This window comes from Rattus rattus, chromosome 10, assembly GCF_011064425.1.
Source record: "Rattus rattus isolate New Zealand chromosome 10, Rrattus_CSIRO_v1, whole genome shotgun sequence".
Lineage (NCBI taxonomy): Eukaryota > Metazoa > Chordata > Mammalia > Rodentia > Muridae > Rattus > Rattus rattus.
Genome location: NC_046163.1, coordinates 741,792 through 768,173, shown reverse-complemented (window position 1 = coordinate 768,173; position 26,382 = coordinate 741,792). Strand labels below are relative to the sequence as shown.

General features: G+C 43.5%; 1 protein-coding gene across 2 annotated transcripts in view; it reads right to left on the bottom strand.

Annotated features, from left to right (window-relative positions):
• Positions 1 to 16,571, bottom strand: part of Ppp1r12b (protein phosphatase 1 regulatory subunit 12B) — a 191,695-nt gene extending 175,124 nt beyond the window's left edge. For both annotated transcript variants that reach the window (XM_032915242.1, XM_032915243.1), the window contains exon 1: positions 16,129 to 16,571. In XM_032915242.1, the coding sequence (XP_032771133.1) occupies positions 16,129 to 16,419 (291 nt within the window). In that variant the 5' untranslated portion in view covers positions 16,420 to 16,571. The remainder of the gene's footprint in view (positions 1 to 16,128) is intronic.
• Between the last annotated feature and the right edge of the window lie 9,811 nt (positions 16,572 to 26,382).

Genomic DNA, 26,382 nt, shown 5'->3' with positions numbered 1-26,382 from the left:
TATGCTGACACCAGTTTTCTCAGGAGAACAGCAAACCAATTGTCTCTTGATTTCTGACTCCTGTGCCATGCCTTTCCTTCTGAGGCGTGGCATGCATTCACACAGCCATGTTGATATGGGAGGGCCCAGTTCACTGCGGCCAGTGCTGGCCCACTCAGGCTGCCCGTCTTGAGTGGAATAGAAAACCGTGCAAGCATGGCAGGAGCAAGCCAGTAAGCAATGCTGTTCCATGGTCTCTGCATCAGTTCCTGCCTCAACTTCCCTGGATGATGACTTACAAGCCGTAAGATGAAATAAACAATTTCCTCCCCAAGTTTTGGTCACGGTAACCCTATGGCCTATAGACAGCACTGGAAACCCTAGTGAAGACACGGGCACAAAGAAAAATAAACTTTTTAAAAACTTTATGTTGAGAGTACTTGTAAAATGGTAAGTTGTGGTGACTATTAAGACCGAGGAGCCACCTCAGTCTTTTTCCTCTCCCACACTCCCCTCTCCAAGGTCTCAAAAACTTGCCTTGAACTGGCAAGCTTCATGCCCCCACTTTTAGATGCTGGAACCAGGGGATTTAGCCACCACTATGGAGTTGGCTGATTCTGACTTCAAAACAAAGTATTTGATCTAAGCTCTATTGTTCACAGTTATTAACAGCTTCGTTATCTCATAATTTTACCTCAGGGTCTAAATACTTAAAACTAAGCATTTATTTTCCTTCCCCTGTACCAGCCCCTTGCTGCCTTCCTATGTGTGCTCACACTAGAGTGTAGCATGAAAGCTACTTGGAAAGGACTGTCTTCCTACCCCTGACCATAGCATCCGCTCACCTGTCTTCCTATCCCTGACCATAGCACCCGCTCACCTGCCTTCCTACCCCTGACCATAGCACCCGCTCACCTGCCTTCCTACCCCTGACCATAGCACCCGCTCATCTTACTTGATTTCGTGCTAGGAACTGCATCTACTTCTTGATGCCTGCTACACAGTGCCCTGAGCTGCATCCCCAGCCTTCCAGCTACCCATCTCCTCTCTCCTCCTCTAATCAATGCACCCAACACAGTCATAGCAAACACTCCTTTAAGAGCACTACCTTTACATATTACTTCACTGTTCCAAAACGTTCCATACGTTTAAATAAACACTTTTTAAGATGACCGATCTGCCAGGAACTGGGGTTTTCCAACTGAAAATAAATTCTAGCTCTTGAGAACAGTTACTTTGATTTGTCAATTTACTCATTAAGCAATTGAACACCTGATCTTTTTCCATGTAATTTTGTCTTGGTATAATTCCTAGAGGGAGAAAATGTTCATTTTTTTAATGCATTGACACCTAAGATATGGTGTCATCCTATTACAACTTTAATGACCCTTTCTGAATTCTTTTACTACAAATTAACAACTACAAGCATATTTATATCAAAAAAGTGATAAAGGTTAATTGCCTTAATTTTCAAAGGATTCTGTTATCTCTTTATGTAAGTCTTCATTTATGCACCAAGCCCTAAGCTATACTACAGTTTGTCCTATCCTTGTTACCATCCCCACATTCCTAACAAACCATTCAGTTTATATTTTCAGAATGCACGCACCTGATTCCAAAGCTGTAACACCTGACACACAGCAAGCCGGCTGAGGTCCACAAGAACCTTCAACATCTGCGGTCATTCCTCACAGCTGCGCTCCTTACACTAACACACTCCCCAAAGAAAGCCAAGGACGGGAATTCTTCAATATTATTACCAACACGTTTTACCCATCTTATGCTCGCCTAAGTTCTCTTGGCCTGTAAAAAGCATCGGAACATGCTATCAAAAGTGTAATTTCCAGTATGCTCCAGCTAACCAAAGTTTAGCCTATAGAATCTGAAACAAGAATCAATTGCTAAGAGTGGCAGCATAGTACACAAATTTCATCCCAGCACTTACTTGGGGAAGAGAAGGAAAGTGGATCTCTGTGAGTTCAAGGCCAGCATGATCTACAAAGCAAGTTCCAGGCCAGCCAAAATACATGGTAAGACCCTGTCTCAAAAATAAAAATAAGGAGTTGGGGATTTAGCTCAGTGGTAGAGCGCTTGCCTAGCAAGCGCAAGGCCTTGGGTTCGGTCCCCAGCTCTGAAAAATAGAAAAGAAAAAAAATAAAAATAAAAGACACAACCAAATTAAAAACCCAATTACTATGAAAAAGAAGTCAAATAATTTGAGGCAAAAGAAATTACAAGAATATAATATAAACGCAGCTTCCAAACTAATTATTTTCATAGTGAATTCCAGACCAATCTGGACTACAACATCACACCTAATCTCAAAACAAATAAATGCAAATAATTTTTTCTTTAGCTAGCATAAAGGTCCGCACCCATAATCTTATCACTTGAAGACTAAAGCAGGAAGACTGCCAAAAGCTCAACCAGCCTGGGACACATTGAAATTCCAGGGGACTCAATCTCAGAACAAATCAGAGGTTAACCTGGGTTTGAGAGACCCAGTCTCAACAAAGAAAAAATAAAGAAACCTAGGGGCTTTTCAACAAACGGTATGGGGAAAGATGTACGGCCACTACATACAAAAAAACAGTTGGTCCCCTACCTCATACCATATATAAAAATCAAAGACTAAATAAAAGATCTAAACTATGCAACTTTGGGGGCATGGAGAACACAACTGTAAATCTTCAAGACTTTGGATCCTTTCTTATATTTATTTTATTAACATATTTGGGTGTTTTGTCTCTGTGTGTACATGTGCACCCCATGTGTGCCTCATGCCTGGAAAGGTCACAAGAAAGTGTCCAATCCCCTGGAGCTGATGGCTGTGAGCTGCCATGAGTACTGGGAATCTTACCCAGGCCCCTGCAAGAGCAGCCAGTGCTCTCACTGAGCTAACTTTCTAGCACTTGGATTATTTCTTAAATAAATAAAGCATGGGCATGGTCTGAAGTGATAGCACATTAGATAAGAGCAAAGCCAAGCCCCACAAATGCCTTTAACTTGCGCTCTAAGGGATGTGTTCCTAAGATCTCTTCCTTAAGAGAGACATAAATAATGTCTGCCCTTCCACCAAGGTCCCAACAACAGACTGAGGCACAATTCCACCACAGTTCATTCACTCAGGAAAACCAAGGTGCTTATTAATTAGACTTTCTTTCAGAGCATTGGTGAGTGGTGTGGGTGTGTCTTCCTGAAAAGAAAACACCAGAAAGTCTTTACCCAGTAAGGATGATGGCTCTCCCATAGCCACGTAGATGGAAATACTCCCCCACCCTTCCCAGCCTATATACTCTAGTCCCTCGCAGAGGCCATGTGCAATTAGGGCAGAGTTGCATACAACAGGTGGTGAGAAGCAACTGGATGCTCAGGTGAGGGTCTGGGAACACTCTCTGCCCTTCTGTGAGGAGAAGTAAACAGTCAGCAAGCCTGGCTGGGACGATCTTTTGCAAGACTCCCACAGCTGAATTCACCAAGATGGCAATGGTTCAGCTCAAAGATAGTCACATACCACAGGAGCCAACACCCAATTCTGGCCTCTGTACACACGTGTTCACACATGCACATATACTCATAGATATACATACACAAAACATAGGTATGAAAAGTATGCAAATTCATGATCATCGTCAAAATTTAAAATTTTAGAGAAAATTTTTTTAAAATATCACAGCTAATCAATGCTAATATCTTACTGGAAAATCCAGGATTTAACCAGGCATGGTGATGACTCATTCCTGGAACCCCTGCAGCACACAGAAGTCTAAGATGGAGGTTAGCCTGGTCTACATGGTAAGTTTCAGGCCAGCCTCGGCCTGTGACCTTTCTCTTTCATCCTTCTCAGGAGCTGGAGTTTACAAACGTGCGCCAGCGGGTAGCTCATTATCAGAAGCAGCTGTACTAACATAATTCATAATAAGGGAAGCTTTATTCAGAACACCAACAAAAATAATAGATTTCTTGTTTAAAGAATATAGTTATGCAAAAAGAGAGGGAGCCAGTTGAGGTAGGTGTGCAAGAACCTTCTAACCTGTCTTTATAATGTTTCTTTTTTAGTCTAAAATCATTCCAAAAAGCGTTTGTTAAAATTATAAGAACTATAAGAACATGAAAAAAAGTAAGGTACATACTGGGGGAAATATTCATAATACATATCTGACCAAGGACTCATACCCAGAAAATATTAAGAATGTCTGCAAATCAGGCCAGGGAGACAGCTCAGTCAGTAAAGAGCTAACCTTGCAAGCATGAGGGCCTTGGTTCAACCCTCAGAGTTCACACGCACACATGCACGCACACACACACACGCACACACAGCTGCATACTTATAATCCCAGTGCTGGGAAGGTGGTGGAGACGAGGGGCAATGTATGCTTTCTCCCAGGTAGATTTCCTTTTCCTTCACAAGACTTGTCATTTCCTGAGCACTCCCCTTCTCCATGTGCACCAAGCAGCCAAGGCCCAATCTCCTCAGGTCATGAGCTACATCAACTGGAAGCATCGCCACCTCTCAGCAATCAGACAGGAGCCCTGTTGTCCCTGCTGTTGTATCTGGGTTTGGGTCTTGATGGACCCTTTTTGTAAAAAGAATTAACTGCCTTGCTGGGCTATTTTCACTTTATTTGTGTGTTCCTTTGCTCCACATCAAAACTATTCTCGTCTCTAGCATAACTACAAGCCATTCCGACCTTGCCACGCACATCTTTCTTTGAAATCTGGATAAAGTTCCCACAGTCCTACAACCACCACATTCTGAACACCTGCAAAAACCAGCAGTAAGGCCAAGGTCTGCCTCAAAGAAGTAGCCATAGTCCTTGGAGCTCAGGGGACCTGGACAGCTTAACATACACACTTCTTTGATGGCTCTGGGCAAGCAGGGAACCCAAGAGCAATGTGTTCCAAGTGAGTCACTGCCTTGAACTTGCTGTAGGAGGAGGGATCTAACCAAGTCCTGAGATACCTGTGAGACATCTTTCCCACTGTCCTGTGCAAAGCACTTAACTTCTTTCTAATGACCCCAATCTCTTCAGTGACCACTTCCCTCCCTCGGGCCCCAAGTTAACAACCTCTGTTCTAGGTAATCTTTTATTTATTTATTTTTTTACCCTCCAGATTTTATTCCCCTCCTGGCCTACCCTCCGACTGTTCCACATCCCATACCTCCTTCCCTCCCTATCCATGACTGCAGTCCACACCCACAGACACCTTACTTCTCCAGCTAACAGACTGCCAGGGTTTTTTACCTGGGGAAGTGAGTTTACATCAAAAGGAGTGTTGGTGGCCACACATCTTGTTCTCCTTCCCAGGCTCCTTTCTGAGAATCAAAAAACCTGGCTTCAGGCTTATTCTGTGAATCTGTTTATCCTTTGAAAGGAGTAAGAGGAGAGTGCTGACTCAGCAGCTAAGGGCACTTAACACCCTGGAGATCCAGGCTCAGTTTCCAGCACCTACAGGAAGGCTTACATCCATCAAGAGTTTTAGATCCAGGGAACCCAAGATCCACTATGAAGAAACCACACAGGCACCGGGTGCACAGACATACATGTAGGCAAATACTCATACACATAAAATAAATAAAGCTCTGTCAGGCATAATGGCACACATTGTTAGTTAAAGGCCAGCCTGGTCTACACGTGAGTTCTAGACCAGCCAAGGTTACATAGTGAGAGGAAAAAAAAAAAAGACCCCATTTCTGCCTCATGGGTCCTGATCGCCTTTCTTGAGAGCCTCTGCCATACTGTCTGTCCCTAGAGCTCCCACCATGCTGTTGTCTGTGTCATTAATAACTTCTAATAAACATTCTGCTCCCAATAATTCATTTTACTGTTTCTTTTGAACCCCCATCATAGACCTTCAATCCACCCATGTAAAATACAGTTTTCCATTTAATTTGCTCTAAAGTTCCCTTAATTTTTGTAGGAATATCATCATTGTTGTCATTGTCGTCATCATCATCATCATCATCATCGATATAGCCAGTTAAGGAATATCATTAAGCATTTCTTTTTTTTTTTTTTTTTTTTACTTTTTTTTAAGACTTTATTACAGATGGTTGTGAGCCACCATGTGGTTGCTGGGATTTGAACTCAGGACCTCTGGAAGAGCAGTCAGTGCTCTTAACCACTGAGCCATCTCTCCAGCCCCCTCATTAAGCATTTCTAAGTGGAAAAAATGTATTTTTCCTCTTATTAGTGTGTGTATGTGTACATATATGCACATGTGTGAGCTCTTACAGAAGTGCACTTGCCACAGTACACATGTGGAGATCAGAGGACAGATTGTGGGAATTGGTTCTTTCCTTCTACTTTGTGGGTCTTGAGGATAAGATCAAACTCAAGTCCACAGGTTTGGCAGCAAGCATCTTTAGCTGGCTCTATTTTGTTCCTCTTGGCTATTAGTTCTTGGTCTATTTATTGACTGATCACAGATATTTATTAAATTGGTCAGTGTCTGATTTTTAAATAATTTTTATCACAACCAAGAAAAAAGAATGAACAGAAAGGGACAGTGCTGTGGGGCTGGAAGGGTGAGGCTGAGGAAGGAGACTGAGAAAGGATAACACTAAAGCCTGTGGAGTACAGAAACCTATGTGAGAAGCTTCCCCAAATACACACATATACACATAAAAAGGACTTAAAATGGAGTTACCATCTAATGGGCAGAGAAACTCCCCCTCCCCCAGATACTACTCACTATCAAAAAAAAAAAAAAAAAAAGCCAGGGATGAGCTGTTTTCACATTGCTGACCTGTGGCATCCTATACCCCTCCACATACACAAACATTACAGGCTACTGCCATCCACAATTAAATAGATATGAGAGAATTAATACTGTCAGATACTGCTATATATCTTCTTGTTATTGTTTGTGTGTATGGGATGGGGTAGCGACTGGGAAGCAAACCCAGAGCCTGTGTGTACTAGGCTAATGCTCCATCACTGAGCTAACAGAACCACAGCCCCATTGCTGCTAATTTCTTCATGGTCCATTTAACCCTCATAAGATTTATTCTTGATTGGTTACCAGGAAGGAATTGGATTTAAAGCCTGCTCCATAACATGATGGATCCTATGCCTGGTACAGTTAACTAGGCCAAAATCCCATGTCTGGCTAGGTCACGGGCCCTAGAGAAGAACCCAGTACTGTTATTATTCTGCTAAATGGACATAATACTAAATTTGACCCTAAACTCTTCTTTATACCAATAGATTGGTGCATTCTCAGCCACATCAGTGAAGCTTCTTTTTGCAATAGACGGCAAATGGTCAGTGCATAGAAAATGAGAGATTGAGGTGTGCTCGGTTCTAAATGGGACATCTGTATCACACTCCCTCCCCAACAAGAATCAGAGCTCATTACAACCAGGGGTCAGAAAGACTAAGAACACAGGGAACAGTGGATGTCTGTTGTGAGAAGGGCTTTGCCAGACATGATAGAACAGTTGCACACATGAACTCACATGGTTGGGATTACATGCACATATTTGCACAAGAAGGGGAGGGGATGCTCATGAAGTCCCACCAATAGTTGATAGCCACTGAGAGGGAGGTTAATGGGCCCTGGGCTATGCTCCAGTAGACAGTCACACACCCATGCATACACAAGCAGCATCAGATGGACTCGGTGAGTATTAGTCTAAAAGAAAGAGAGAGAACATATGAAATTGAGAGGGAAAAGTGCGCAGTCAGGGACAAACTGGAGTAGAGTATGTGTCAACATATATTACATACATGCGTAAACATTAAAGTATTTAATAAGATGGAAAACGTAATAAAGTTTTACAACTTCCAATCCCCAATGTATCAGAGAATTACCAGTGTCATTCTCTGAGTTAGTCCTCATGACATAATCCCAGCTACTTGGGAGGCTGACTGCAGGTTCAAGATCTGCCTGGGGTACAAAGTGAGTTCTAGGTTAACCTGGAAGAGCAGAAGCCGGCCGACCCCATCTCCATACGGACACTCCAAGTGTCGGCTGCATTCTCTGAGACAAGCCCATCACTCGCTCACACTTGGCATGGATTCCTCCTATCTTCTCCTTCATGAGGCAGTGCCTGTGCAGGAAGCCATTCGCACAGCCAAAGGGCCCTGCTTATCTGCTTTCCGGGTTAGGACTTTCACATTTCTTTCATAAGGGACCAGGTGTCATGAGGCCAAGAAATCTTTTCTAAGATTTGCTTATTTTTATATGTATATTTTGTTTACACAATGTCTGCACACCACATGTAGGCCTGGTGTCCACAGTGGCAAGCAGAGGCTGCTGGAGCCCTTGGCACTAGAGTTACAGACGGTTGTGAGCTACCAACCATGTGGGTGCTGGGAATTGAATCTAGGGCCTTTGGAAGAGCAGCCATTAAAAGCACTGAAATCATGTTGTTGAACTGGAATACTCCAGAATAAATGTTGTCAGGTAGGACAACAGGACAGACTCCACAGGTTGGTGGTAGAGCGCTCGCAAGCATACACAGGCCCCTGGCGGGAGAGCAGGCATAAAGAACAGCAGAGGAGCTCTACCCCACCATCGTATTGCATACTTACATGTTTACATATAGCCTGAACAGAACTCTTGGCAACACACCAAGTCTTGCACAGTTCATACACAACATCTAAATTAGCTCCTTAACTTACAATCCTTACAAATTAAATTTTCATATTTGTGTATGTGCGACAAAGTGCTATGGCATGTGGGTACAGTTCGGAGAACAATTTGTGGGAGCCAACTGCCTCCTTACCTGTGCGGGTTCTTGCTGCTTTTTTTTTTTTTTTTTTTTTTTTTTTTTTTTTTTTTTCCGGGCTGGGGACAGAACCCGGGGCCTTGCGCTTGCTAGGCAAGCGCTCTACCACTGAGCTAAACCCCCAACCTCTTGCTGCTTTCTTATGGGATACTTAAAGAAACAAAAAATAGAATGGTCTGATGAATTCTCAAATAATTAACTAATGACTAATCTTGTTTCTTTTGTGAGAACATCAACCCCATCCTGATAGAGGTATTTTATAGCCAATTATAGACATCATCCCATTTGTAAGTATTTCAATTTACAAATTGCAAGTATCACTAAGAAATAAGCATTTAAGTAAAATCAATCATAATTCCAATAATTTACCCAAATATCAAATATTCTCATATTATCTCTCATTCTCTCTCTCTCTTTCTCTCTCTCTCTCTCTCTCTCTCTCTCTCTCTCTCTCTCTCTTTGAGAGAGACAAAGAGGACAAAGAGAGGTGAGTATGGACACCTCAGGAGAATCTCCTCCTTAAAAATGTTCCATAGTGTTTAAGTTTCTCCATTGCTAGATTTTTAAAATAAGTTTATTAGAATCAGCAGGGCAGTAGTGACACACACCTTTAATCCCTGAACTTGGGAGGCAGAGGAAAGGCAGGCAGAGCTGAGTTTGAGGCCAGCCAGGTTTATAGAGAAACCCTGCCTTGAAAAAACAGAAAACAAGAAGTTTACTAGAATCATGTTTCAGGCAAGACTTGTACCTGTTGGTATGTATCTTAAGACTCTGGTATCTCTAGAGAGGAAGGATGGAATCGTGAGAGGAATGATAGTGTTCTTTATTATGATGAAGTTGCACATCTGTGTAACTCACGGAATTCTCAATCAAAGGGTGAATGTTACAGACTATGCAATCTGTCCACCAACTAAGGTGGAACACATCTATTAATCCTAGAACTCAAGAGGCTGAGTTAGGAAAATAGCAAGTTCAAGGTCAGCCTAAAGATATCATATAGTGAAACTCTGCAGATGTTTAGAGCAAGTTGGAAATAACTAGAATGTCCTAAAACACACACACACACACACACACATACACACTCACTTTAAAATATTTAAAAATGGCTGGCAAGACAGCTCAACTGTCTGGCATCCTGACTGGAGGCAGAGGAAGGCAAATCTCTGTGAGTTCGAGGTCAGCCTTGTCTATAAAGCAAGTTCCAAGACAGCCAGGGTGATTATATAGAGAAACTCTGTCTCAAAAAAGAGCAAACAAACAAACAAACAAACAAACAAACAAGATAGCTCAACTAGTGAAGGCAATTGCTACCAAGCCTGATAGCCTAAGTTCACTCCCTGGAACCCACATGGTAGAGAAAGAACCAGCTCCCAGAAGTTGTCCTCCGACTTCTAAGTGTACAAACCCAGAGAGACAGAGATAAGCTAGGGAGAGGGGAGGAGAGAGAGGGAGGGAGGGAGAGAGAGAGAGGGAGGGAGAGGAAGGAAGGGAGTAGAGGAAAGGTGGGGTGGGCAAGGAGAGAATATGAATAAAGAGGAGAGCAGAGATATCTGGTCAGGGAACAAGAAAATGAGAGTCAATTCCATGTGCACTTCAAAACAGGAAAAGAATCCGGTTCAATGGCTGAGGTGTACAGAGCATGGAAACTTGGGACTCATGCTCACAGGGCAAGGAGCCAGGTGCCCAACATAGCCTGATGCATCATATTAGAGAGCATGACAGTGTGCTATTGAAATGAGGGACAGTGACAGCTACAAAGAGTCCGGAAAGAGCCAACAGGCTTTTCCAATCCCGGTTGCCCTGCTTCCCACACTAAGCAGTTAAGTCAGTACTTGGGAGACGGTGTGGGTAAGGCACTTCACAGATGGAAGAAACCATAGAGAAGTAAGTTACGAACTGGAATGAACGGGACTAAGAGACCAGCCCTATTCTTACAGACAAATTAGCACGTGAAATACACTCTTTTCTATTAACCTGAATGTGTGTGCATCCTAGTCTTCGTCTATCTCCCACTGAATAGAGACTGTCCTACCTTCCTCTTGTCTGCACCACTCCTCTGAACTGCCTGAAGCAGTTCTAGAACACCAGAGGTAGCCAGGTGTGGTGGTAGCACACGCTTGGAATGCCAGCACTCAGAGCAAGAGGCAGGAAGACCCCAAGTTTGAGGTGGCATGGTCTAGATAGTGAAATCTGTCTGAAAGAAAGGAAGGAAGAAAGGAAGAAAGGAAGAAAGAAAGAAAGAAAGAAAGGAAGGAAGGAAGGAAGAAAGGAAGGAAGGAAGAAAGGAAGAAAGAAAGAAAGGAAAAAAGAAAGGAAGAAAGAAAGGAAGAAAGAGAAGAAAAGAAAGATAGCTACACAAGTTGAATTCCAATCTGAGATTACTCTGAGGGTCCAAGTTCGGAATGTGTGTAACCACAAACCTCTGTCCGAAGCTAGACCACGCAAGTTCATAATTGTGAGGATACCAACACAGGCAGTATTTACCCCTACTAAATAAGGGGGTTGGATTATCATCACATACATTTCTTATGAATGTATATAGATAAAATGGAGGTTCCCGTGCAGAAACAAGAGCTTCCAAGGACTGCATCATTAGATTAGCACCTTCCTCACTGAGCCTCTAGGACATTTAATGCACCTACCAAATCTTAATTTACTCATCAAAATACATCTAGTCTACTACTGTAGAGATACATGTCTAGCCATGTTGACTGCTGCCCCATTCACACTGGCAAGGAAATAGAACCAGTCTAGATGCCCAACGACAGATGAATAATGGAAATATGGTAACGTGCCTGCAAGCTAGTTCCACAGGTTATGTAAGGTCCCTGACATCAAACCCAATGACCTGTGTTCAATCCCCAGGAGGGACCGACATGCTAGAAGTTAAGAACCAACTCCCAAAAGCTGACCTCCAACCTCCACATGAGTGCAATGGCACACAAGTACACACCACACAAGTAATAAAAATTTTATTTTTATTTTATGTGGATTGGTGTGTTGCCTACATGTACATCTGTGTGAAGGTGTCATCGGATCCTGGAGTTACATAGAGTTGTGAGCTGCCATGTGGGTGCTGGAATTTGAACCTGGGTTCTCTGGAAAAGCAGTCAGTGCTCTTAACTATCAAGCCCCCTCTCCAGCTCTATGATAAAAAAAAAACTTTAATGTGATAGATATATAGTGGTTTGAATGAGGATGGCCCTTATGGGCCCATACATTTGAATGCTTATTCCCTAATTGGTGGAAGTATTCAGGAAGGCTTACAGGGTGTGGCCTTGTTGGAGAAGGTGTGTCACTGGGGGTGGACTTTGAGGTTTCAAAAGCCCAAGACAAACAGATCCATCTGTCTGTCTCTGTCTCTGTCTCCCTCTTCCCTTCCCTCCAGACCGCCCGCCCACTCTGCCTCCTGCCTGTGGATCAGATGTAAGCTCAACTACTGCTCCAGTGCCTGTCTGCCTGCCTGCCTGCCTGCCTGCTGCCTGCCTGCCTGCCTGCCTGCCTGCCTGCCTGCCTGCCTGCTGCCTGCCTGCCTGCTGCCTGCCTGCCTGCTGCCTGCCTGCCTGCCTGCCTGCCTGCCTGCCTGCTGCCTGCTGCCTGCCTGCCTGCTGCCTGCCTGCCTGCCTGCCTGCCTGCCTGCCTGCCTGCTGCCTGCCTGCCTGCTGCCTGCCTGCCTGCTGCCTGCCTGCCTGCCTGCCTGCCTGCCTGCCTGCTGCCTGCCTGCCTGCCTGCCTGCCTGCCTGCCTGCCTGCCTGCCTGCCTGCCTGCCTGCCTGCCTGCCTGCTGCCTGCCTGCCTGCCTGCCTGCCATGAGAGGGTCATAAACTCCCTGAAACAATGAGCAAACCCCCAATTAAATGGTTTCTTCAATAAATCACCTTGGTCATGGTGTTTCTTCACAACAGTAGACAATAACTGATACAATAAACAACGGGATTTTACTCGCTATAAAGAAAAATGAAATTTAAAGGAAAATGGAATGAGCTGGAAAATATATTAAGCAAAGAGACCCAAACTCAAGATAACCGCCATGTGTTCTCTCTCATGTATATATGTGTATAAACAAGGATAAAGGCTCAAAAACCCTAGAAAGGAGACTAAGAGAGGGTGGAAAGAGGTGCCGAGGAAGAGGGAGATGTTCGAAAGGGCACCTGTGGCATGAGAGCAGAAGAGGGGACTCGAGGGGAGTCAGGGGAGAGGAGGAGGACAGCAGAGGAGCACGGGAGTGAGTGGACAGTCAACTCAAACACGCTTTGTCTTAAGAGGCCATCATAAATTTATTTTTTAAGTCAAAAAAAGAAAGCCATTGCGATATCTAATACCTTGTGTGCTAATTTTAAACTATAAGATTTAGGGCTGGAGAGACAGCTCAGTGGTTAGAGGCACTTGCTGCTCTTCCAGAGGCCCTGAGTTTGGTTCCCATCATCTACATCGGGTGGCTCAAAGTCAGCTTAGGCTATACAGTCCGTTTCAGGTTAGCCTAAATCATGGTGTGAGACCCTTTCTGAAAGGAAAAAGAAAACAAAACAGAGAACACACAAAACAAAGTTGTTTGACTTGACACCAAATCTTTGAGCAGAGTAATCTCTAACTGAATGTGTCTAGTACTGAGTACACATATTCAACCTGAATGACATTAGCTATTGTCTGCTTTTGAAGAAACCCCATGGCAAGGCAAGGCAACTTATTAAATCTGGAGACATTTTTCTATTACATTTGTAGATTAAAAAAAATTATTCCATAGCTAGCATCCCCTCCTCTCCTACTTCAATAGTTTAAAGAAGGTAAAGAGTGCATCAGCAGAGAGACAGAGCCCTTCCCAATCAAAGCTGTTAGTGGAGGGAGGAGAGGCAGCAGAAGGCTATCAGTCTCCTGATAAAGGCATGAGTGCTGGAACAGCGAGGGGAGGAGGATCTGCCATGAGTGACTTCCCAGAGTGATAGTAAGCTGTATGAAGGACTACACTCAGCCAGCAGAGTCACGTGGAAAAGAATCGAGGGTCTGACAACTCCGTTCCTTCCATCTTCAGAACCCAGACTCCACCATGAACGGAGCAAACTGGCTCCCCTAAGTTGTCCTTTTCAATGCCACCTGACCATAATGGCACACACACACACACACACACACACACACACACACACACACACACACTAATCAAAATAAAAATAACAAAAGAAACACTGATACTGAGTTATACTCTACTATACTAAAAAATACTACTACTACTAAATATTAAGGTGAAGAATGATTGAAGACACCCAGCCGAGCTCTACCCTTCACTTGTATAGAGAAGTCACCCCTCCAAGAGTTCAAACCTTTAGTTTGAATCCGATTTAAAGGTGACTGTAGTTCTCTTAGTTTTTACCACATTTTATACCCAGTTCCTTACTCGGTGGCTATGGGGCTTTGTGGTTGAAATCGGGTAACTTTCCTCCTTCCTGGATTCTCACACACACAATTTTTGGAGTTTCACCTTCCCCCCTGTATATGGGAGTCACGTCATTACCAACTATACCCACTACAGAAGAATACCACCAAGGTTACATGAGAGAAGACATGTAAAACCATTCGTGAACAGCAAAGTACTACATAAATACTGGTTGCTAGATGTAAAACTTTAGGTAGGATCCTGAATAAAACAGGCTGAGAGGGTAATTCTCTTCCATATGTTGAGAGCAATAAGAACAATCTTAAGCTATTAACTAAATATATTTAAGGAAGGGGCTTAACGTAAACTTGAATTATTATTTAAAAGTGGTTTTGTTTTGGGGGGTTTGGGACGTTTTACTGTTTGGTTGCTTGGTTTTTGCTCTGTTTTTGTTTTTGGGGTTTTTTGTTGTTGTTGTTGTTGCTTTTTTGTTTTGTTTTTGAGACAAGGTTTCTCTGTGTACCCCTGTCCATCCTGGGACTCACTCTATAGACCAGGCTGGCCTCAATCTCAGAGATCCACCTGCCTCTGCCTCCTATGTTCTGAGATTAAAGGTGTGGTCCATCACCACCTGGCAAAAAGTTGAATCTTATGTGAACACACTCACTTTTTACATACAGCAAAAGAAAAATAAGAAAGAGAGCTGTGCTTGTAGCTCTGTTGGTAGAGTTCTTGCCTGGCAAACACAAAGTCCTAGGCTTGATCCTCAGTGCTTCAAGACTGGGCAGTCCCAGCACTGGGGACATAGAGACAGAAGGATCAACTACATGGAAAACTTTTTAAGTCAACCTGAACCTGAACTACACGAGGGTCTGTGTTGTTGGTTTTTTAAAAAAAGAGGAGGAGGAAGAGGGGGAGAAAGAGAAAGGGAGGAGGAGGAAGAGGAAGGAAGGAAGGCAAAAAAGAAAGAAGAAAGGAAGGAAGAAAAGAAAGAAAGAAAGAAAGGAGAAAGAAAGAAGAAAGGAAGAAAAGAAAGAAAGAAGAAAGGAAGAAAAAAGGAAGGAAAGAAGAAAGAAAGAAAGAAAGAAAGAAAGAAAGAAAAAGAGAGAAAGAGAGAAAGAAAGAGAGAAAGAGAAAGAGAAAGAGAGAAAGAGAAAGAAAGAAAGAAAGAAAGAAAGAAAGAAAGAAAGAAAGAAAGAAAGAAAGTATGTATGTATGTATGTATCCAGGTCTCAGCTCACCAAAATAACTGATGAAGTTCAAATGGGGAGAGAGGGTGGAGCTAAGACAGTCAGTATACAAAGAATATTGTTGCATAAGTGAGAAAAATCAAGGCGTTATTATTAAGCACGGAACTCTCAGATTACCCATAACTCATATAGTCATTTCTTTTTTTGAAGATTACCATTTCTTCAGAGAGACTCAGAAATAAAATTCAAAGTCTATACCAGACAGAAATAATTCTGTCCCTGAGTGAAGTAGCTAGCGCTGTTGCAGAGAAAATAAGACACCCATAACAATGAGGTCAAGGGTGTTCTAAGGGTGGCCTGGAGAAGGCATGGATCACACATCAGCAAAACAAGTGTCAAAAAAGCTGCCTGTCTTCATCCACTACTGGGGTTTCTCTTTAATTTACCTAAGACGTTTTGATATCTGGGCCACGCAAATAGAAAGTTGAATTTTCTGAAAGGGTTATCAGGTTAATGACACTAAGTGTATGAGTGGCATGATGTACAGGCACAAGACAGAAGTAAAGATGACTAGGGAGATAACACCAAGGACCAAATCATCAGTCACCATGACAACCCAAGTAGGTGGAGGGAAATACAAACACTGACCAGTCACCCGGGTGACACCAGACCTTCAAGTAAAGACCCTAACCCTGGTTATGAGTGGAAAAGGGTAACCAAGAATGTGAGTTGACTGAAGTGGCATGGTCTTTGCAAGAGGGTTCTGAGGTGACACTAATAATACTCTTGGTGAGGCAGCTCACAGGGTCACAGGCTGGCAGGCAAAAGACCCCAAACAACCAAAAGAAGTCCTACCTGGTGCAGGGCTGTCAAGCCGTCCACGTTGACTGTGTTGATGTCCGCACCTCTTGCCAGAAGCTTTTTCACCTCGTCGGTGTCCCCGCTGGAGCAGGCAGCCAGAAAGACCGCACCATCCTCGAAGCGGACCCTGGGGCTCCCGCGTCTGGTCTGCAGCTGGCGCCCCGCGCCCTGTCGCTCCGCGGGCTCCTGCTCTGTCAGCGAGCCCCGCCAGCGCCGCAGCTGCTCAGCCCGCCGCGCTCGCGCCGACTCTGCTCGCTTCCCTCCCAGGTGTTCCAGCTCCGCCATGGCTCGAGCTTCCGCAGCTGCTGCCAAAACTACCACCACCAGACTGTTGGTAGCCCTGTGTGGCCACCGTCGCCTCCCTCGGAGGGCTTCAGCCAGGGAATGAAGGCGGAGGCCCCCGCGCCGCCATCTTTACTCCTCCCGCTACTAGCACCGCCCACACGCTCCTTTAGCTTCAGCACGCAGGCGCTGCCCAAGCCCCGCTTCAGTACGGGACTTGTAGTAGGAGACCTGCCCTGAGGGCGCACTGGAGCCCTATGGGAACTACATATCCCTGGATGCATTAGAAACCAGTCAGGGACAAGTTGTACCCTCCTCCGAGGCTGGACCTAGCACCTGTGCCTGGAAGAAACTGCTACTGTCTCTTGGACCAGTGGCAACCTCTTTCCCTAAGCATTTGGGGAGTTGTAGTTTTTTTTATTGTTGAGATCACTAAGCTTAGCTCCCTAATTATCACTTAACACTTGAAGAGTGAAAAAGCAGCAGTAATTAGCATGAAGCACCAGAAAGACGAGAATTCATGTCCTGGTTTTACATCTAGTTTTATTAACAAGTATTAGTTTATGAATGTGCGTGAAGAAACGTATACAAGCACATACAGTATTACATAAATTATTTTCAATATGACATTCATGCCAGGTCCGAAAAGTTTCCTGACTGAGTGAAATTTTTCATTTCACAGATTTCACACACACACAAAAAAAAGTAAAAATGATTAGGTCATCATACAGGGAAGTTTTATTATTTCCTAACAAATGAACACTTGCCCGTTGCTCCTTTTCTATTGGAATAAACTAGGAATCATACGTTGAAGAAATAAGCAATACCAGGTAATTCACACCTGTAACCACAGCACCCAGATTACCGGGAATTTTAGAACAACCTGGACTAGACAGTGAGTTCAAGGTTAGCCTGGGCTACAGAGTGAAACTTCTCAAATCTACTCCCGCTAAAAAACAAAACGCAAAAAAGAGAGAGGAGATAGAAAATGGGAGAGAAAAGGAGGGAGGGAGGGAGGAATGGTGCTGACTTGTTCTCTCACCCTTGGGAGCTTCAGATAGGAGTATAAGACTAGGAAATCAAGGTCATCCTTTGCTGCATAGGCAGTTCCAGGCCAGCCTGGACTACATGACACTTAGTCTCAATAAAACAAAAACTTCTAAAAAGTAATGAGATTTTCTTGGTAATTTGTCTACGTGGAACCTCTTCTTATTAATAATTAAAAGTACCCAACTGCCCAAATAGAACTCTGCCAAGACAATAAAAGAGATATTGATATTGAAATAACTCAGGAACTGGGCATGGTGACACACACTTATTATCTTGGAGGATCAAGGATCTGAGACCAGCCTGAGCTGCAGAAGAAGACTGTCTCAAATACAAACACACTGATAACTTAGGGAAGATGAGGTAACCATCAGCCTCTCTTTGCAGCCTTCCTGCCCTGTTTTAACAACATGGTCCTAGAAATAACTAACAGCTTTGTGTTTCAAGGCTGCTTTAGATTTGCCAATATACTGTCTTCTAGGAAGAACTTTTAAAGTAGGATAAAACTTTCGGGGTCCAATTATGTTCTGTTTTGTTTGGTTTTGTTTGGTTTTGTTTGGTTTGAGATGGAGTCTCGTTTACTCAGGCTGGTCATTTATTCTCTCTCTCTCTCTCTCTCTCTCTCTCTCTCTCTCTCTCTCTCTCTCCTCTCCTCTCCCTCCTCTTTTCCTCCCTCGCTCTCCCTCTCCTCCCTTCCTCTTTCTCCTTTCTTTCATTTTTTTATTTAAATTATTGTTTGTTGAGGAAGGTTCTCTACAGTTTAGGGTCTCTAGAACCCAGGCTAGCTTCCAACTCATGGTATTCCTCCACTTTGGCCTCCAAAGCCCCAGGAATAAGCATATATATGTTCTAACAATAATTCAGTCTTGGGTCTGGGGATGGATCCAAATGATGGTTTGGCCTGCACAAGGTCCTGTCCTTCATAAACCAGTCAAAAACACTTGTCTGTAATTATAGCACTCTGAACATGGAGGCAAATGGATCAAAGCTATCTTTATGTGGGGGTCTTGAGGTCAACCTACAGCAAAAGAGACCCTGTCTCAAAAGAAAAATCAGTCTCAATGGTGGGAGGTTCCAGGAACAGGAAGAATACTAGTTTCTTACTATAACTGCAATATAGGTTTTTTCCTTTTTTTTCTTGTGAAAGTAAAAGTATAATACTTTCTTTGGCAACTTTTACAGAAAGCATAAAAGGCTTAATTCTTTAAATAATTTAAGTGCATACCTACCTATTTGGAAAGAAATGCATCTTCCAGCTCTGTAGTTAGTGAGAGCAATAATAATTAATATTATCTTAATCACTTTAACTACGTCAGTCAAAAATTATACCACAAAACATCTGTCTTCATAGACTTGAGCATGTTTTGTTATTTAAAATTAAAGCTATATGTTTTTCCCCAAACCATCTTCACCCAACCAAAACTCTCAAAGGATAAATTTATACAGTCGACTCATTGAACAAGCTTGATAGCTTAAGTTTCCTAAATACTCTAAAAAAATTAAAAATTTATGTATTGCCAGGAGCCTTCCCCAGCACACTGACAGGGTGGCCCAAAAGATGAGACAAGGGGTGAGTTAGGCTTGGTGGTCAGGGGGATCCTGCAATTCTGACTGACTGGTAATCAGATTGCTTCTTTATTTAGACAGGTTTCACAGGACAAAAACAGATTAATGACTATCCAAAAAGTACAGATTATATCATTTTGCCTCTGGACATATGTTTGAATTTTCATTACATGTTAGGGGGTTACAAGTTCAGTCACAATTAGAAAATACAAACAGAACAGATTTTATTTTTATTATGAGTCCTATAACTCCAATTCAAAGAATCCAAAGTATGTCTTCGTCAAGGCAAACACACTTATTATATGACAGCCTGCTTTTAGGCTGGCAAGAGAGTATCTGAACCGGTCCTTTTATGCATAGCAAATACTAACACCTAACTCCTTTTACTTTATCATTTCATCATCTACTCTAAAAAGTAGGGAAGGTTATTTTAGTCAATCTTATTTACTGAGCTCTATTCCCCCAGGGGTGTACCCTGAATGACTACCCCTATAATCTTTATACTGCATTTTCAGAGAGCTCTAAGGATATTGTAAAAAGAGGCTTAGAGTCTGTTTCTAATTCTCCAGGCCAGTCAGAGCTTGCCGATTACTTCTGTTTACTCTGTACCAATTATACTGTTTGCTTAGGGGTGGATACACCAAGAAGAGTCCTAGATTCATAGCCTCATCTAGAAATTTCTAGCTTCTGGTTATCTGAGCTCATCACAATCTTCAGGACATAGGGAAGACTTCCACATAGTGGCCAGAGAAAGTTGTTTCCCTGAAATGAGAAAGGATTTTCCTAAAAATGACTCAGACATAATTTTCTAAAGAAAAGACATCATATGAACCATAATGCAGAAAGTCCCCAAGAATGCAGCATGTGGACACCAAAACCTAAAAGCAAGAGACAGAAGGACAGCCGTGGACCATAGCGCTCGGCGCAGCCTCGATGGAACTGTGTCAAACAGCTGTCCCGGCTCCATGGCTTCGATTATTTCCTATGACTGTGCCAATGTATTGACATGTGTGTGCCTGCATGAGTGTCTGCACACAGGTATGTGTAAGTACACACCAATGCCAGAAGAGGGCACCATTCAACTTGATAAATAGGTGCTGGGATCTGAACTTAAAGTCCTCAAGATTGAATAGCAAGTATTCCCCCTACTAAGACAAACTCTCCATCTCTCTAATAAAATATTTGTAACTACAAGTTAAGTCCAAACAAACAATCCTGTGTACAAATTAAATACTTTTTTTATATTTTCAAAATAACTGGTCTGGGAAGATGGCTCAGTGGGTAAAAGTACTTGCTTTGTAAGCATGAGGACCTGAGTTCGAGTGCCCAGCACCAACATAAAAAGCCAGGCACAGCTGATTGTACCTATAACGCCTGCATTGGAAAATACCTGGTGAATCTCAAGAACTGGCAGGCCAGCCAGTTTACTTAAAACGACGTGCTTCTGGATCTGTGAGAGACCCTCTCCTCAAACAGTAGGGTATAGAGAAATAGAGGAAGACCCCCACCACCCTGGAGTCCACAAGAGCTACCTAGGTGCACATACTTACACACTCGAATGTGCCTCATGTAGACACAACACACACATACCGCACACTACACTCACTCACTAAGTAAATAACAACTGATCCAACCCAGATTTTTATTAAGTAATAATTTTCCATACTCACACTTTAATTGCCACTTTAGAACACTCTACTTCTAAAAAACAATGACTGGCTTGCCGTGGTGGCAGAGGCTTATAATCCTATCACTTAGAGTTCTAGACTAGTCTTGGGGCCTGCTTGAGCTAACTAGGACCTTCCCTCAAATGAACAAAATAAAGTAAATAGTGATAATACCCAGGCAGGAGAATTGTGCTGAGGTTCAGAATGAGGCTTTTGCCAAAACAAACAAACAAACAAACAAACACCCTCTCCTAAACAAGGGTACATGTCTTTGAACCCAGAACTTGGTAGGCAAAGACGGACAGATCTCTATGAGTTGGAGGCCAATTAGGGCTGCATCATGAGACCCTGTCTCAAAACATCCTAAATTAATTAATTAATTGTTTGAAACTAGCATATAGAGCAATCTTTTTGGCCTCTATTCCCACCAGTTAACATACCTCCCTCTAGTGGACAAATGGAAACTTTCGCTAGAATGGGGCCTTTCCTCTTTGTCTTTTCCCTCTTTCCTTTGATCCAACTCAATGCAATCTGTGCCATTTCTCAGGGACATTTTAAACTCTGTTTTTCAAAGAAGGTTCCGTTTCAGTTCCGAAGACAGAACTAATGGGCATACAGTCACTGCTGGAGTAGGGAGATCAAGAAAAGATGCCCAGAAAATTAGATATTGTTAGACTGCATGAATGCCTGCCGCAGTAATTCCCAAGTAGTAAGCGAAAACACTTCACCGCAACGAATAAATCCTAACCATGAATACAGCAGATTGAAAATCACATCAGACTGTTGCATGACTCTACAGCTCCTAAGTTTGTAACACTTCACCTAATTCACTAGCTACTCACTGACTCAGTCCCACTACTAAAGTGAGAAAGCCCAGAGCAGAGTCAGAGTCCTAGTGAACATGAGGGTCTCCAGAAGACAAAACACACCATGCGACAACCTCCACGAGGAACCAGTTGCGCTTAACATCAGTTTGGCCTGAATGCAGAAACCACCGCAGTAGCCAAAATTACATTAGCTTAGTTCACAAAGACCGATTGCTAGGCCTATGCTATGAAACTGTACAATAAGCTAGGGGCAGTGGTAGAGAAAGGGTGGTTGCTTGGCTGGGTTTCGGTCCTGGCCCCAGGGTTCCCATAGCTGAAACCAATTCTATTTCTGCAGTCTCAGATCTTACGCTTTCCTCTCTCCCAAGGACTATCCACTTCCGGCATCCCCAGCTGGGCCATCAAAGCTGACTTGGTTATAAGCATGCACTTGGTTGTTCAGAAACGATTATCTTTCTAGAGGTGGAAGAACACCTGAAAGTCATTTATTCCGTGGTTGGTGAGTGACTCAGGGATCAAAAGCTGGCACAGTATGTAGGAAGAGCTGGGCTTGCTTTTCAGCACAGTGAAGGGAGAGGGAAGGGGGCAGTCCTTAACTTCCTCATAGTGCAAAGGATCTCTTGCATTAACCCCTAACTTCAGCTTCCATATGAACACGTCCAATGGTAAAGAAATTTACCCTGTCCACTTTATTCTTCAGAGTCCTGATGGAATGCTTTGTTCACCAGAATTATATATTTAAAAAATAAATTTTTTTTTCAGCTGGAGGAAATCTACGTACTTGGTCAAGGCTGGTCTCAAATTCTCAAATCTTTTTATTTCAACATGCCTGCGCCACCGTGCTCGACTAACATTTTTTTATCTTTCGACTGCTGGTCTTAGATGAAGTAGAAAAGTTTCCCCTGACATTACTTAAAGCCTGGGCGACGTGGCGCAGGCCTAATTCTAGAACTTGGGAGGCTGATGCAGGAGTGCTAGGAGTCTCAGGCTAGCCTGAGCTACACAGCAAGTTCCAAGCTAAGCAGGAGCTGCATCGCGAGAGAACCCGTCCCAAAGAACCAAAACAAAGAAAGAAAAGCAGCTATTCAGCAGTCACTTTTCCAGACTAAGTGTCCGGTTGCCTTTTTTCCCTCCCCTGTAAGTATCTTCCAACCACTGCGTCAGCTGGAACTGGGAATTCCGGACGCGGGTGCGCGCGCGCGAATTTGAGCCCTGCGTGAGCGAACGCACGCTCGGAGCGCTGGCCAATAAGCGGGCGCGCGTCTCTCCGGGTTTGCTGCGGACCAATCACAGTACTCTCTAGGATGGGGGTGGAGTCATTTCAACGGTCTCCCGGGTTCAGCCTGGGCACTGCAGACGCGCGCCGCGGAAAGCCGGGCTGCTGAGGAGTGCTGTAGGAGCCACCTGAGGGGACGTACCCGACGTCGCGGTGAGTCTGGGGAAGCCGCCCCGGGAGAGAGAACCGCCCTGGGCGCGCCAAGGCTGTGCCTCGGTGCTGCCTATCCAGGTTCTGTGCCTTGATTAATCGCCGCAGGCCTGGGGCACAAAACAAAACGCCGGCGCTCTGGGGTCTGAGGCGAGTCAGCGGTACAGACTGAAGATTTATGAAGAAGCACAGAGGGTGGAAAGACTAGAGATGGAGGGCTGTCCTTTGATGTGGCCTCACACATAGGTGAGAAGGAATTTAATGAATAGTCCGGGCAGTTGTAAACATACGTTTGTGGGGAGTGATTACTGGAAAAGAGGCAGAAAACGCCGGTTTAAAACAATTAAAAGGAAAACACCTTTTGGAGCTGTAGTGTAAGGAACTTTTTTGTTATGGTTATTTGGTTGGGGGTTTCGTTCATTTTGTTGTTTGTAAGACAGGTGTCGCTGTAGCCCAGGCTGACCTGGAACTGACTAACGCCTAGGCGCCTCCAGTTAGGTGCCACCAAGCTCCTGGAGCTCTGCGAAGAACCTTTATATTCAGAAAATGCACCATAACAAGTGGCTTTTATGCCAAAGGACTTTTTGAATTTTTATTTCATGTATATGAGTGTTTGTCTGCATATACGTATGCGCACCACGGGTGTGCCTGTTGCCCACGGAGGACAGAGGAAGATGTCAGTTATGAGATGTCAGATGCGTGTTGGGAATTGTGTTGGGTCCTCTGGACTCTTAACAGCTAAACCATCTCTCTCTCACCCCAGAGGACTTTGTATCATAGTTACTTAGTATCAGTTGCTATAATAGTCTGGTGGCTTCTTTGAGAAGAAACTGCCTTATTTTTTCTCATTCTAGTCTGACTAGCATGTGTTCCACTGTGTTCTTATTTTATATAAAGATACAGATTATAATTCTAGTTTTGTTGTAATTGACTGTCCAAAGACAATGTTGTGGAGATTGTTCTCTCCTACTGTGGATTACTGGGATCAAATCAAGTTGTCAGGCCTATGCAGCAAGTGCTTTAACACCCCATCCCCCAACCCCCTGCTAAGATATTTTTCCAGTCCCCTATATTTGTAAGAGTTTTGTTTTACTGAAAATAGGCCTTCAGATTACTGTATAAAATAGCAATGCTTTGAATAAGTCATGGGGAGCAAGCCAGTAAGCAGCACCCCTCTGTGGCCTCTGCATCACCTCCTTCCTCCAGGTTCCTGTCTTGTATGAGTGCCTGTCCTGGCTTCCTTCAACAATGTACTGTGATATGGAAGTGTAAGCCAGATACTGCCCCTCCCCAATACCTTACCCCCAATAGCAATGTAATAGAAATGATAGAGTCTGAGCACGACTTCAATCCCAGCAGAGGCAAGCCAGTCTTTGAGTTTGAGGTCAGCCTCATCTACAAAGCGAGTTGCAGGACAGTCAAAGGACTACAAAGAGAAACCCTTGTCTTTAAAAGAGAGAGAGAAAGAAAATTAGGATACAAAACAAAATGTAAATTAAGATATTAAATTATTCTGAGATTTTTTTTCTGTTATATGGAAGGGGAGTCAAAGCACCAGTTAATTTTTATGTTGTATGTATAAATGTTTTGCATACATGCATTTATGTGGATCACGTGCATGCCTGTTGGATCCCCTGGAACTGAAGATGGATGGTTATGAGACCATGCAGGTGTTATGAGACACCATGTGGGTGTTGGGGATCAAACCCAGGTCCTCTGCAAAAGCAGCAAGTGCTCTTAATTGTGCCTGCTTCTGCGCCCTCTTTTTTTGTTTTATTTTGTTTTGTTTGAGACAGGATCTTGTATGTATCCCTGTCTGGTCTGGAACTTGACTTGTAGATCAGGCTGGTATAAATTTTTGAGTAATCCTCCTGCCTCAGCCTCTCAAATGATATTACTGCAGAGTTATATCTCCACCACTGGCTAAACTTTTTTTTTTTTTTTTTTGGTAGCTGTGGAGATATTTTTGATCTGCATTAAATAATTAGATTTTTGTGTATGTCATCAATACCTTTTATTTCATCATTATTATGGGGTGTACATCAGAGCACCTTTGGGAAGGTCAGAGGACAACTTAACAAGAGTTATTTCTCTCTCCTCTCTCCCCTAGTGTTGTGATTAAACTTGTGTACCAACACAACTTTTTATGAGGTTTCTGGATTAAACTCAGATCCTCAAAATATCAAGCATTTTAACAACTGAACTGTCTCTTTTGAAGCACACATAGGGCATTCTGAGCAAGACTCAGCAGTTTTAAAGGATATAAATAACATGTTAGAAACCAATAACAAGACCGAACGTGATGGAGTTCTAGCATACGGGGAGCTGAGGCAGAAGACTATGGGACCAACTTAGGGTTGGAGGAGACATTATGACCAATCCCAACTCTTATAAAAGGAAAACATTTCATTGGGGCTGGTTTACAGTTTCAGAGGTTCAGTTTATTATCATGACACGAAGCATGGCATCATTGTGCAAGCAGACTTAGTGCTGGAAGAGCAGAGAATGCTATGTCTTGATCCTAAGGCAGCAGTAGGAGACTGTCTTCTGCAGGCAGCCAGGAGGAAACTGGAATTCCATACTGGGTGGAGCTTAAGCATTGGAGACCTCAAAACCCACTCCCACAGTTATACACACACTTCCTCCAACAAGGCTACATCTCCTTATAGTGCCATTCCCTGAGAGCCATGCATTCAAACACAAGAGTCTGTAGAGGCCAATGCTATTCAAGCCACTACAGGGGGAGATGTTAATATTGTCAACTTAAGTATAGGATCTAGATCACCTAGGAGATAGACTTCTGGGCATGTCTGTAAGAAGATGTCTAGATTGAATTAATTAAGGTGGGAAGAGTAACCATAAATATGGGTGGGATCATTCTACAGACAGGAGTCCCATACTGAGTAAAAAGGCAAACGTGGGTGCAGGGTGACCAGCTTCCTCCTAGTCCTGCAGTGCTGTCATCTCCACTACCCTGGATAGACTGCATCCTCAGGCTCTGACCCAGAATATACACTTCCTTTTCTTGAGTCGCCTGTGTCGTGGATTTTGCTGTAAGAAGAAGAAAACTAATACAGAGGACCCCACCCTGTGGCCCAGGCTGACCTCAGACTTAGAATAATCCTACTTCAGCTTGCTTAGTGCTCTAAGTACATACCAGTGAGTTTGTTTAAGACAGGGTCCCATATACACCACTGGCCTCAAGGATGGCAGTGTGTTGCTGATCTTCTTCCCACCTCAGCCTCCCGATTGTTGAAAGTATAGTTGTGTCCTGCCCATGCCCAGCATAATATGTGCAATACTTACTTACCTAATGACTGGTTTGCTTGCAGCCTTCCCCTACCCCTCACACTCGCCTAGTAGCGCAGGGTCTTGCTCATACTAGGCAAATGTCCTACCACTAAGTCTAATCCCCAGCCCCTGAACTGAAACA